Source organism: Tasmannia lanceolata, unplaced genomic scaffold (assembly GCF_043159265.1).
Source record: "Tasmannia lanceolata isolate RefF3 unplaced genomic scaffold, GAP_Taslan_0.1 ptg000006l, whole genome shotgun sequence".
Taxonomy (NCBI): domain Eukaryota; kingdom Viridiplantae; phylum Streptophyta; class Magnoliopsida; order Canellales; family Winteraceae; genus Tasmannia; species Tasmannia lanceolata.
In genome coordinates this window covers 49,928,602-49,941,414 of record NW_027518683.1, presented here as the reverse complement: position 1 = coordinate 49,941,414, position 12,813 = coordinate 49,928,602, and the positions used below count along the sequence as shown (strand labels likewise).

The 12,813-nt window shown below is 37.8% G+C and overlaps 1 protein-coding gene across 3 annotated transcripts in view; it reads left to right on the top strand.

Moving 5' to 3' along the window:
• Positions 1–12,813, top strand: part of LOC143880465 (DNA-directed RNA polymerase III subunit 1-like) — a 114,153-nt gene that overhangs the window by 43,982 nt on the left and 57,358 nt on the right. For all 3 annotated transcript variants that reach the window (XR_013251707.1, XM_077383500.1, XM_077383501.1), the window contains exons 15-17: positions 867–960; positions 5,637–5,871; positions 9,032–9,223. Coding sequence is in view for 2 of the 3 variants with exons in the window: in XM_077383500.1 (XP_077239615.1) it covers positions 867–960; positions 5,637–5,871; positions 9,032–9,223 (521 nt within the window). In the remaining variant the exon portion in view is untranslated. The remainder of the gene's footprint in view (positions 1–866; positions 961–5,636; positions 5,872–9,031; positions 9,224–12,813) is intronic.

Genomic DNA, 12,813 nt, shown 5'->3' with positions numbered 1-12,813 from the left:
AATTTTTTGTTCTTATCAAAAACTTTTACGAGTCACGAGTCATAAAATTAAGAAATCGAGTCACGAGCAAGGTTACCTGGAACGCGGTTCGTTCTGGTAAGCGGTATGAGAATGGGTATGGGGTACGATGGTAGCCCGGTACGCGGTACGATGAGGGTAGGCTAAGTTGGTTGGCTATTTTAGCTCGCGGGTCGATTTGGAGTGCAAATCTGGGTCGCTCTGGTACTCTCTCTCTCTCTCTCTCTATATATATATATATATCATTTCATATATTTTTACAAGAAAATCATTCTATAGTCCATACTACATACATTTAATAAACAAAACCAAAAACCTCATGTATGCCATTCATATATATTCAAAATGAAAATGCCTGTTCCAATCCAATCCATAATATATAAAATTTGAAGATCTCCAAATATTACTAAATTAAGTACCAACATATATTGCATTCTCAATCTTAAATGTAAGTAAACACAAAATAACCACGCGGTTCTGAAATAAGAAAATAAAAATATGAACAAACTAATTAACTATTGTGCAACTCTCTTTTCCTAGTCCACCTAAGTGTTCCCTCTCTACCTTTCGCGCGGGTCGCCCGGGTCACCATTTTTGGTGATCTTGGTCCCAAACGACCCACGTTTCGGGTCAGCGACCCCGGATCGCGGGTCGGAGGGTGGGATGGCGATCCCGGTAAATTTGGTCACGAGTCGAGTCACGGGTTGACAACTATGGTTGTAAGTTGTGTACTGCATGATACTGTAGTCTCTTTTAAACCTCACTCTGTTTTGAGGTAATAACTCCATTATAGATTTGGCTGTCCTAACGCTCCATGTGTACATTTTGGTGTTTTTTATTTACTTCAGGAAATGGTAATAAGGATGGTCTATATTCTGTTCTTCTTAGAGACTATAATGCACATGCCGCTGCTGCTTGTATGAACCGTCTGGCAAAGTTGAGGTATTTCTCGCATAAAATATTGGTTTTCTAAATTGTCTTTTGTATGAGTTCTCATATCTGGCAAAATGACAAAAATATTCTCTGAACTTACTGTATTGAGCACTCCATGTTGATGCGTGGTTATATGTATGCAAATGCACGCATGTCTTGATGAAAATATGCATTTGTAGAAGCACACACTTGGAAATAGTTGGTTGGTTTGTTGATTCTACTCTTTTTACCTGATTTTTTACGCATTGACTGTGAACTCTCAATTTAAATATATAGATAATCTCCAAGAGTCTCACCATTCATATACTTTCAAATTAATTATGTCGTTATTATGGAGTACGTGCACTTGTTATGCCCATATAACTTTTTTGATTTTTACTACCCTGGTCATAATCGGGTTGCATTGTTTGATCCGACCATATTTATTTCTCATGCAGAAGGCTTTAAATTGTTGCATGAGTTTTTTTTCTTGGATGATATTGAGGTGTAAGTTGCGTAACTCTCTCTCTCTCTCTCTCTTCTCTTTAGTTGGTTGTTTGAACCGCATGTGTAGATATTCAATCCATCTGGTAGTCAATATGGTACATGAGTAGATATTTATTCCATGACTCCCAACTTCCTACATTGCCTGCTCTAGATACTTTGTACTAGGGGTGGACATGGTTCCGGTTCGAACCGAGGAACCGAACCGAACCGGCACATATGGTTTGGTTCGGTTTGGTTCCATTTCTATATGGTTCGGTTCCGGTTCCGAAATCCGGGAACCGGAGCAAATTCGGTTCGGTTCTGGGTTCTGGGATTCCGGAACCGAAAACCGAACCGAGAACCGACCCTCACCTTAAGTCCTTAAGTTCCATACCTCCTCATTTGATAAAATCACCCCACACCCATTTTAATTCACCCCCCTATAAGTTTTAATTCATGCAGGGGATGGAAATATCATTTCCACGAGATTTTATAGGGTGTGGGGTGTGGCCCTAAAATCTAGTATTTTCAAAAAAGTAATGTACGGCCCACTTCATAGGAATATCCAAACCGTTCATTTGTTGGCCCACTTCATAGGAATATCCAAACCGTTCATTTTCTGCTTTTTCATGCCTTAATCAAATGTAAAATGACGACCAAAAACAATAAATATCACCCAGGCTGTTACTAGCCCACTACTATTACTGTTACTATGGTTTGCGCCTTGTCGCATGACACATGTAGATGTTTAGCAGAATGGACATCTACTAAACACTAAACAGGGGTTACAGCCCATTGGTGAAGGTTGGGTAAACCCATAACCGAACTGAACCGAACCGATTATATATGGTTCTGGTTCGGTTCGGTTCCATACATATATGGTTCGGTTCTGGTTCCAATTTCAGGGAACCGATTATATATGGTTCGGTTCTGGGTTTAGCCCAAAACCGAACCGAACCGAACCATGTCCACCCCTACTTTGTACACTTGCTAAGTTAATACAAAATCAAATAGCAAACATTATTGGAAATATTGGTCTCTTTTCATTTGTTACTTTCTACAATTCATCCAGTCTTTCTCTCCGTTTGTTTTTGTGGAAGATGACACAATGATTTTATTGCGACTAAAATAAAACCGAAATAAATGGAAGGGGTTGCGAGTCTCGCTACAAGAGCAAAAATGAAAAATAAGAAAACAACCAAAATGAGGAATGCGAAAAGTGACATAATGTTCTAATCAAGGGGTAACACATTTTTCTATTAACTCTTTCTCTAGCTAATAGATCTGCAGGACTGCTGGGACTTGAAAGGATGTACACATAGATGGGAACAAAACTCTGTTCAAGTTTCAGAATTCTAAGGTGAAATTCGCCAATCTCTAGGTCCTGCTTTTAAAAAAATAAAAATAAAAAATCACCTTCTACCCACAGAGAGCTGGGGAGATCTCCTCGTTAAAACTAAGAAGACCCCTAAGAATAGCATGAACATCTACCTCTTAGGAATCTGGTTCACTGATGGGTTCATAGTAAGCTTTAGTGTCATTTACTATCATTCTTAAAGGCTCCACTAACGCCGGAAGGACTTTAGGTCCTAGTTTGTGTGTTTAACTAACATTGAAACCAACCATTCAAAAAAATAAAATAAAATAAACGTGGAAACAAAACTTACGCAATTTAGAGGATGTAGATGTCTTCTAGCCCCGCTTTTTTTTATTGAACATGTGAATTCAGTATACAAAAATAAGAGATATAATGTAATAAACAAAGGGAATAGACAAATACAAAAGAAATAAAAAAGAACAAATACATGAAAGAGCTAACCGAGGTCTGGAGCCAAAAAGGAAAAAGTAAATGGACTAGGCAAAATGCCACAAATGCCCGATCTAAAGAAGAAACTATATATCCCATTCCAGTCCAAACCATCACTTCATTACACGATGAAGTTTTGCTAATTTGTCTACTTCAGTGTTTCCTTCTCTCAAGTAGTGGTAAGGCATCGTGAGCGTGCAGCCAGGTGTCTCAAGGCAGTCTCGATGAGCCGTTGGGATGGCGAAGAAATAAGGGTGCAACTTTGCCTTTGTCGCATTCTGCCAACGACAACTCCAAGGTTTATTATCCATCATTGGTTGGAATAGTAGTTGGGTAAATATACCCCCAAAACAAACACTAGCCAAGATTTTAATACTAACATTGCTGAAAAACTCTCCTTTTACAAACTCATTATATCTCTTTGTTGTCAAATACTTTCTCCTGCCAGTTTCCTTCAAAACTAGATTTTTAGGTTCAGGAAGGGGAATCCAGTCTTCTTTTGGTGTGATTGACAAGAAAAACAATGGATAAAAGAATAATTCTGGGAAGTTAATTCCGATGATGAAAACAATTTGTAAAATGCATAATGCAGGCGTGGGTTGTGTCTCATTATGACGAAGAGGGTTGAGTCTGAGTATGACGAAGAGGAAGTTGATCATTTTTTGATTGTTTTTTCATGGTGCCCATGAAGCGTTCGATTATTTCTAGAATTGACTTAGTGATGGATGCTTAGTTCCTTACTTCCTTTAGCTTTTTGTTACTTACATAAAATTTTGTACTTGATTTTGAATGGTTCATTAATAGTGATTTCCATTTGATGATTTTTCTAATTTTAATTTAATTCTTATGTTTACAAGTAGCAATGTGAATCTGATTTAAATTTATTTCTTTGAGTTAATATGATCATTTGAACCTATATCACTTGTTAGATTTATCCGTATTATTTATAGGGCAGTTGAAAATAAAATCACTAAAGCAGTAAAGTAATAATCCTTGAGTTATTAATAATCACCTATTTGAATGCCTTGTGCCTCAGGCATTCTTGGGCCCTTGCTGCCACCTGAGGTTCGCCAACCCTCTCTTAAAAGTACTGTTCAAAAGATAAATAAGATTCTATTCCAATAGTTTCCGTGTCCGGCTTCATGTGTCATCTTTTCTTGGTCTAAGTGGCATCTCTAACTGTGTCGTCTGTATGCCTTCACTTTCATATTTTTCTACTGCAATGTATTAACTTGATTCCTAAGTTATTTCCATGATATGGGAGCTAAGGTAAACTTTTGGACCATGATCACCGGTAATTTTTATTATATTTTGTTCAGATGATACATTAATATGCAGAAAGATACAAAAGAAAAAAGAGCCTCAGGAATGTGCCCCAAACAGAGAGACAAAAAAAAATGAAGAAGAAACTTGAACAGAGGATTTTGAGTTATTCTTTATTTTTCATGTTCCACCTTATTTTTATGTGTGGCTTTGACTGTTGTTATGTGCACAAAATAAACTTGAACACAGAGAATTTTAAGTTATTCTTTATTTTTCAGTTGCCACCTTATTTTATGTGTGCCTTTGACAGTTGTTATGTGCATATTTTTTATGAAGAAACTTGAACACAGATAATTTTGAGTAATTCTTTATTTTTCAGTTGCCACCTTATTTTTATGTGTGGCCTTGACAGTTGTTCTGTGCATATTTTTTATTCTAATATTCTGTTGTTTCTCTTTGTGACTTTGATTTATTCGTTGGATATGAACATTTGCCTATATTTGGTGGATGAGAATTATTTCATTATTTTGACTTTCGTAATTGTTAGACTCTCTTTTGTTTCTTTGTTTTTATGATTTTAGTGCGTCTTATTGATTATCGAATTCTCTCTTGGAAAATTTATAAGCACGTTATTTTATATAGTATACGAGACTTGGATGATGTTTAGCAATTTTGGTTCTGCTTACCATTATGTTTCAATAGATATTGTTTTCCCGGTTGCCAGTATGATTCGTATGTCCTAGCATTCTGCAAAGATGAAAGTTGTAGTGTTTTGGTCAGGTTAGGGCTTCTTTTTTTTGGGGGCACACTTTTTTAGAACAGGGCAATACATGACCAGACAGTTTGTGAATATGATAACTTTAGCTGTGACTTCGTTGAGAGCATAAACTTATCCAATTTGCTTTAATGGGTGTCAGTTGATTGCTCCGCTCTGTTTTTTGTGGGCAACCAAATATGCCAGACTTCCAATTATGCTCTAACTATGTGTGAACCATCATGTGTGATACGCCCAAGAAAACACTTCCATTTTTCTCGTAACTGGTTGTATTATCCAGTAGGATTATTTGATTATTGACCTTTCATTTGAGACTATTAAAAGTTAAGCCTATTACTCCATTGTGTGATCCATTAATTTTTAATGCTTTTGCAGTGCCAGATGGATTGGAGATCATGGGTTTTCAATTGGGATTGAAGATGTCCAACCAGGAGAACATCTTAATCACCAGAAAAAAACAACGATTGAGAAAGGATATGAAGAATGTGATAATTTGATCCTCTCTTACAACAAAGGAACGCTGGCACTGCAATCCGGTTGCAATGCGGCTCAAACATTGGAATCTAGAATAACTGGGGTGTTGAATAAAGTTCGAGACACAGCTGCAAATGTATTGACACCTGGTTTTTTGTTTTTAACATTTATTTTTTGCTTTTTTTTTTAAATTGGTATTTGGTTGAATTTTCTTGTTATTGATATATATCCAAGAAAGATTGGACCTTCGTATGTTGTCTGGCATCTTAATCCTTTTATTTTATTTATATAAAATATCCACCTAGAATTATTTGTAGAACTCCACATCTTGGCCAGCATTATGTTAAGGTTGAAGTGATTCTATTATGTATGCATTGATCACAATTTGCTTCTCTGGGGAAGATTTGTTATTTTGTTTTTGAAAATTGACATATTTCATTGATATTAAGATAGAAATCGGGACCAGTAGTCCCATCCTGCTTTACAAAATATTAAGGTGGGCTGGACTGACATGCCGGCACTAGTCCAAGAGATAAACAAAGCATCACCCATGTATCTTCAATATTCAACCACCATCCAGGTCTTCCCAACATTCACTTCTTTTACCCAAAAACCCAAAACTAAAGCTCCCCAAGAAGGCCCATCCATATAAACTGTTACCCTAAAAATCCTATTCTACTTCCTTGCCATCTTTACATTTTCTCCATCCAGTCAAAAATTAATTTCCAGTTCCCAAAAAACCATCTATCAAGATCCCCTTTTAAAACAAAATAGCCAAACTAACTCTGGCACAAGACTATCACACACAGTCGCTCAGCTCCACCAATAGAATCCCAATGTCTAATTCTAATTCCATATCTTCTGAAAAATAATCTGAGGTGAACTACGGATAGGGGACCTCTTCTACCGGATTCATCCGGATTGCTATCAGTTCAGATATTTTGCGAATGCAGAGGGTTTGCTTCGCCTCCCATTCAAACTGTCTCAAGTTATTCACGTACTCCAAACAACCTCGGAAGAAAGGAAATTTGTAGACTGTTATACATATATCCTTTAAATAGTAAGTACCTGCTACCGGGAAAAATTCTTCGGCAATCAACCTATAGTCCTCCTGAAACTGCTTCCATTGCCGTTTAATAATTCCTTTAACTTGTTCAGGGATGGTGGGAGCTCCCGCCGAGGCTTTTACCCTATTGTATTTCAAATTACGGGCCCACCGACGATGTTGATACCACTCAGAACAATCCAAAAATTCTCTCCTTAATCTCTTGTAAGTTCGAGATTCCGAAGGAGAAGAGGAGGCAACCATTTTCCTAAAACTTGATAAAGATCGTACTACTTTTTCTGAGGAAAACCAAGAGCCCAGTTAAACTCGTCTTCGTTATCATCATATACTAAAATAAACCGCCCATAACTCCATATCCTTGAGCCCACAACCAATTCTCGAAAAAAGTAGTTACTTCGAGACTAGATTACTTCCCTAAGAAGGCTCATCATAAATTGGACAAAAAGAGCCGTCACCACCCTATAATTAGATCTCTTATGCCATGTTGCCAAAACACCTCTACATACCCATAATCGTCTGCTCATTTTTCTTCTTGAAGAAACCCTATGCTTCTCGATCCTGCCACTATAAGCCACCGCCCTTTACTTAATACGGCAGTGATATGACTTATTCTTTACCACAGACGCTCTTCCCTAGAAATCTGTATTGCGTAAGTTGGAATGCAACACTTTTCTACCTTTAATAATCTTTAACCTTGAGGTTACATTTGGAGAGAAGAAAAGGCCTTTCTCCAAGCCTGATGACCCATTAGGTGATGTAGAGCCTGACACTTCCGAATCAGCCAAAATTTTGGAGAGGAGAATGAAAAGTCTTGGCCCAAGAAGTAGCTCAAAAAGCTTCCCATGATTTTATGTGCTTTTAATTTTCGGAGTTTTTTAATATTCTGACTTTGACATCCCCTCTGCTGGCCTTTCATGACTATAGAAGTATCCATGCTGCTTTCCCCGGGCTTGTCCTTGACTAGAGGGTTGGTGAAACCACCTTGTTTAGGCAGTTGGTTTTGAAATTTGAATTTCAACGGTAACCCAAAGGATTCACCCTGGTCAGAGCCACCCGGTTGACTCGACTGAGTTAGAGCCGCTTCTGAGTCCTTTTGCCGGATCGCTCCACCATCAACCATCTTTACATTATCTGTATCCTTGCCCAAGCTCTTCTTCACGGCAGACACCCCAGTCCGATGGTTATGAGACAAAGGGTTCGAATCCAATGGATCAAACAGGGAAGAAGAAGCCTTATTCAGTGGATCCAATCGCTTAGGAGGACGAAGACCTACGCCAATTTTGAAGTTAATTTCCTGGACCCGAATGTGAACGAAAGGCTCAATCTCATCCGATTTTGAGCAAAGGACCAACGCTGAGGCAAGATTCATTCCTTCTAGATTAACTCTTAATACTTTTCCAAAAATCCGGCCTAAAGCTTCAACCGTTGATAGCGCCCATACATGAAGAGGGATTCCTGTAAAATCGATCCAGACCGTCTTTTCCTCCTGATGAATAACTGGGCTCCAAGCAGAGAGGGAGGAAAGAAAGTTTCCGCAAGCTTTGGCTTCCATCTCCAAGATCTTGGTAGCCATAGCTACAATGGTAAACATAAATAAAATCATATTTGGACCAAAAAGGCCCGGTCTAGGGAGAGATGGAGTTTTCCAATGACTTTTAGCACGGTTCCAAATATCCATCAGGTTCCAGGTAACCCCTTTTGGCCTGCCAACCAAGTAGGATTTGTGAAGGGTGCTACGATCCTCCACCTCCTTGCCAAAAATAGATAGGGTTGGAATCCGTCCGATTGAACTAGATATAATATCCCCAGAATCCGGCCAAACCCTATCGGATCTTTCCTCCGAAGACTTTTGCCAGATTTTGCCTTTTCCTTTTCCTAACTTGCATAGCCTACATTTGCTTCGCCATCTGAAGTTAAGATAACCACAGTCAGTGCATATCCAATCTCCCTTCATCTTCCCTTCGGGTTCCTTTATTGTAGGTTTTTTTTTGCACCTGTTTGCGCTTTTCGATCTCGGTATCTAGCACGCTAGGTTTCGATCTCGGGATCTAGCGCGTGGCGAATTGCGCCTCTGGACCCGATCCCCACTAGGTTTCATCTTCCCTTGAGGATTTGTTATTTGTTACTCAGTATTCTCTTAGAATTTAAAATCAAACTCTGTTTATCAGTGGTCAGATGCTTTTTGATTAAAACAACTTACGTAGCATTGAATTTATTTTCTCTATTTCAGGTTTGCATGGATACACTGCACTGGAGAAACAGCCCTTTGATAATGTCATGTTGTGGCTCCAAAGGTTCTCCAATTAATATTAGTCAGATGGTTGCATGTGTTGGTCAGCAATCGGTTGGTGGTCGTCGTGCCCCTGATGGATTTATAAATCGAACTCTTCCTCACTTTCACAGAAATTCAAAAACACCTGCTGTAAGTTCAGTATTACTCATTATTTCTGTTGTTATCCTTAGATTAAAACTCGAAGAGTCCTCAAGAGACTTTGTAATGTCTTATACTATTTTGTTATCATTTTATTGTCATTATAATGGCCATGCGTTGAAACCTTAGATTCAACTCGAAGAGTGATGCAGGGGCGTATAATGACGCTCAAATATCAACATTGGGCTGTTAAAGAATCAAGAGGTGGGTAATTGGTTAAGAAGTTGTTAAAGGTTATAGGAATGATTTTGGGTTGTCTCGGATGAAGAACGGTGCGTGAAGGGTTAAGATAGGAAAGAACAGTCAACAAGAAGTGAAGGTCTGGGTGTCTAGAATTTAGGAATATGGCAAGAGGCTATTTTGGGTAGCAAGGTAGATAGGTGAATTGGGTTATTGTAATGTGAATACTGTGAGGGAAAGGAGGACTCAGTGGGTGAAAGAATCTGGACGCCAAGCAAGTGGTTCAAAATTGGGATTAAAGTAAGGGAGAAGGAGATGGGTTTCACAGCTGATTTGGGATTTAGGTATCAAATAGCAGAGGGTTAAGGGATCAAACAAGAATTGGGTGCCCCTGCATCAGAGTCCTTTAATGGACTTTGTAATGTCTTCTACCATTTTCTTATCATTTTATTGTTATTATCATTGTTGCCTTTGCGGAAGCCAAAGCGGGGCAGCGAGGGCTATCTGAAAAGGAGGTTGTGGGAATCGTGAATGGTTAGAGAATCGACAAAAAAGCGTAGAGGGAAGGACTTGGGAAGCGAAACAAGAAGCTAAAAAAAGTGAAAAGTTATTGAAAATATAAAAATGAAATAATTGCAAAAACTTAATGACAATTGGAAATAAGTTTTGATAATCTATTTTTCAATGTTTGTAAAGTTTAATAATATGTAAGTTCAAGTTTCCAAGTAATATAAGCAAACCAAATCTAACCACCATAAACAAATCAAAATTCCAATAAACATCAACCATCATATTGCAAAATTTTCTTTGAGTCTAAAATGGGAAGTTAAATGATTGATCACTTAAATGATTAAAGAACTGATAACGTAAATGAAGAAACTGACTAACGCCACTTTTCGTGTCGAGTAGATAAGCTTATCTACTCGGTCGGCTAAAAACAATGGGGCCCACATTTTTTGGGTGGTCCAAACCATTCATTTGAAAGGTCCTTACCTAGATAGGGTGTCCACAAAAAATCAGCTTCATAGGATCATCCTAACCCATCCAACAGTGGAGGGAAAAATGGGCAGATTTGTTGACAAACTGTGCCTGTCCATTTTTTCCTATTTTTCCCTCCACATTTGGATGGGTTAGGACTGATTTTTTGTTGGATCACCCAAACAATGTGGGCCCCCACTGTTTTTAGCTCGACCGAGTAGATAAGCTTATCTACTCTACTCGACCGAGTACGCTCACTTTTCTGTATATATATATATATATATATATATATATATATATATATATATATATATATATATATATATATAAAGGAAAGTGTCTCTAGTCTCTCCCCTAGATAAGCTTATCTACTCCTCCCTTTAAAAAAACACAGTGGGCCCACGCTATTTGGATGATCCAAAGCATTCATTTGATAGGTCCTAACATAGATAGGGTGTGCCTAAAAAAATCAGCACCAAAGGATCATCCTAGAACTTCGTTTTGTGGTGCCTTGTGGTACCCAGAATGGACACATATAAACGTCCACGTTTATATGCGTCCATTTTGGACACGGTGTGCCCAACAAAATGAAGTTCTAGGATGATTTTTTGGTGCTGATTTTTTGGGCACACCCTATCTATGGTAGGACCTATCAAATGAATGCTTTGGATCATCCAAACAGCGTGGGCCCACTGTGTTTTTTTAAAGGGAGGAGTAGATAAGCTTATCTAGGGGAGAGACTAGAGACACTTTCCTCATATATATATATATTAACATTTCATATACACTAGAATGAAGTGTGATAAATCGATAAGTTTTCACTGAAATGTACAATTAGTCACTTAAAGAAAGTAATTAACTGAAATCACTTAATCTATATAGTAACTAGTATATAAATACATAACTTTATTATGCATCTACAATACACACACATTAAAATAATGTATCTAACTTCTCTCATATATTAATTATGGAGAATAACTGACATTGATTAAATTAAAATGCTAAATTAACCATTTAAAACTTCAATACTTTAATGGTCATTTTAGTATATATATATGATTATTATCTATAATCAACTTATTTCTTATTTTTCTTGTGTTTCTTGATTCGTTTCTTCCCTCTCTTCTTGTGATCAACCAATTAAGAACAATTTAATCAATATTAAAAAAATAAAAAAATAAAAAATAGAGAATATGATAAATAAAAGAAAACTTTAAATGCATACCTATTCCTAGTTTCTTACAATTAAATAATTAAGGGTCTCCATAAATTAATGGTTATGATTTAATACAAACTTAAAATTGAAAAATGATAAAAATTTTTAAAAAATAGAAAATTTGGAAACGTGCTTCCCTCAAATTGGAAACACGCTTCCCCAATTTTTGGGAAGCGTCGCATTTTCCGCTTCCGGAAAGCGATTCCTCGGAAGTGCACTTCCCAACTTCCGGGGGCGTTTTCTGTAACCCTGTTTATTATATATTTTTAGTGTAACATGTCATTTTTGTTTGAATGGAAGATAGTGTTAATTAGAGGGCAAAGGGGAGACCGAGGAGGTCAACCCAAAAGATACAAGAGAAGAACAAATAACCAAAGAAAATACAAAAGACACAAAAACAAGGGAGTAGAGCGGTCAAGGGGGAAGAAAGTCAAACGTCTCCAACCCCGGCCTTTCGGCTCCCTCTCGAGCTAATCTATCAGCAACACTATTGGCGGATCTTCTGACATGGATGAACGAAATCGACGACCCTTCCACACGATCTAGAATTTCGTCGTAATACTGAGCAAACTACCAAGGAGCAACCAAAGAGCCTCTAAGCCATCGAATGACATTGAGGGTGTCCCCCTCAATGTCATTAATTTCATTATTTATCGTAGGACGTTAATTCCATTATTTATTGTTACATTGAGTGTAACACGTCATTAATTCCATTATTTATTTTAGGACGATGATTCAGAATTTTTTGGTGATATTTGACAACATTACTTAATAACCAAGTCTCAAAGTTACATGAAGAGAGAAGAGGAAAACAAATACACACACCCATGGAATTGGAGAAAGTGGCAATTGATCACCCGTGATTTTGTTTTTGAATGGCAGAATGATATTATTGAAAATATGGGAGGACCCAAGACCAAGATGGTCAATTCAAAGAGAGAATAGAGCAGAAAAGAAATCAAAAGACAAAAAAAAACATATGAATAGAGTCTAGGAGGGAGATAATCATATACCTCATGACCCTCCTTGCTAACCCCACACACACACACACACACACACGCCCGCCTGCCTGCCCGCACCCACGCACCCACGCACGCACGCACACACACAAGTGAACGGGGCACATGTCCAAGGGTACGAGTGAGAATTCCTAAGCCATCGAATAACATTCAATGTGTCTTCTTCAACCGCCACTTGGTCCAAC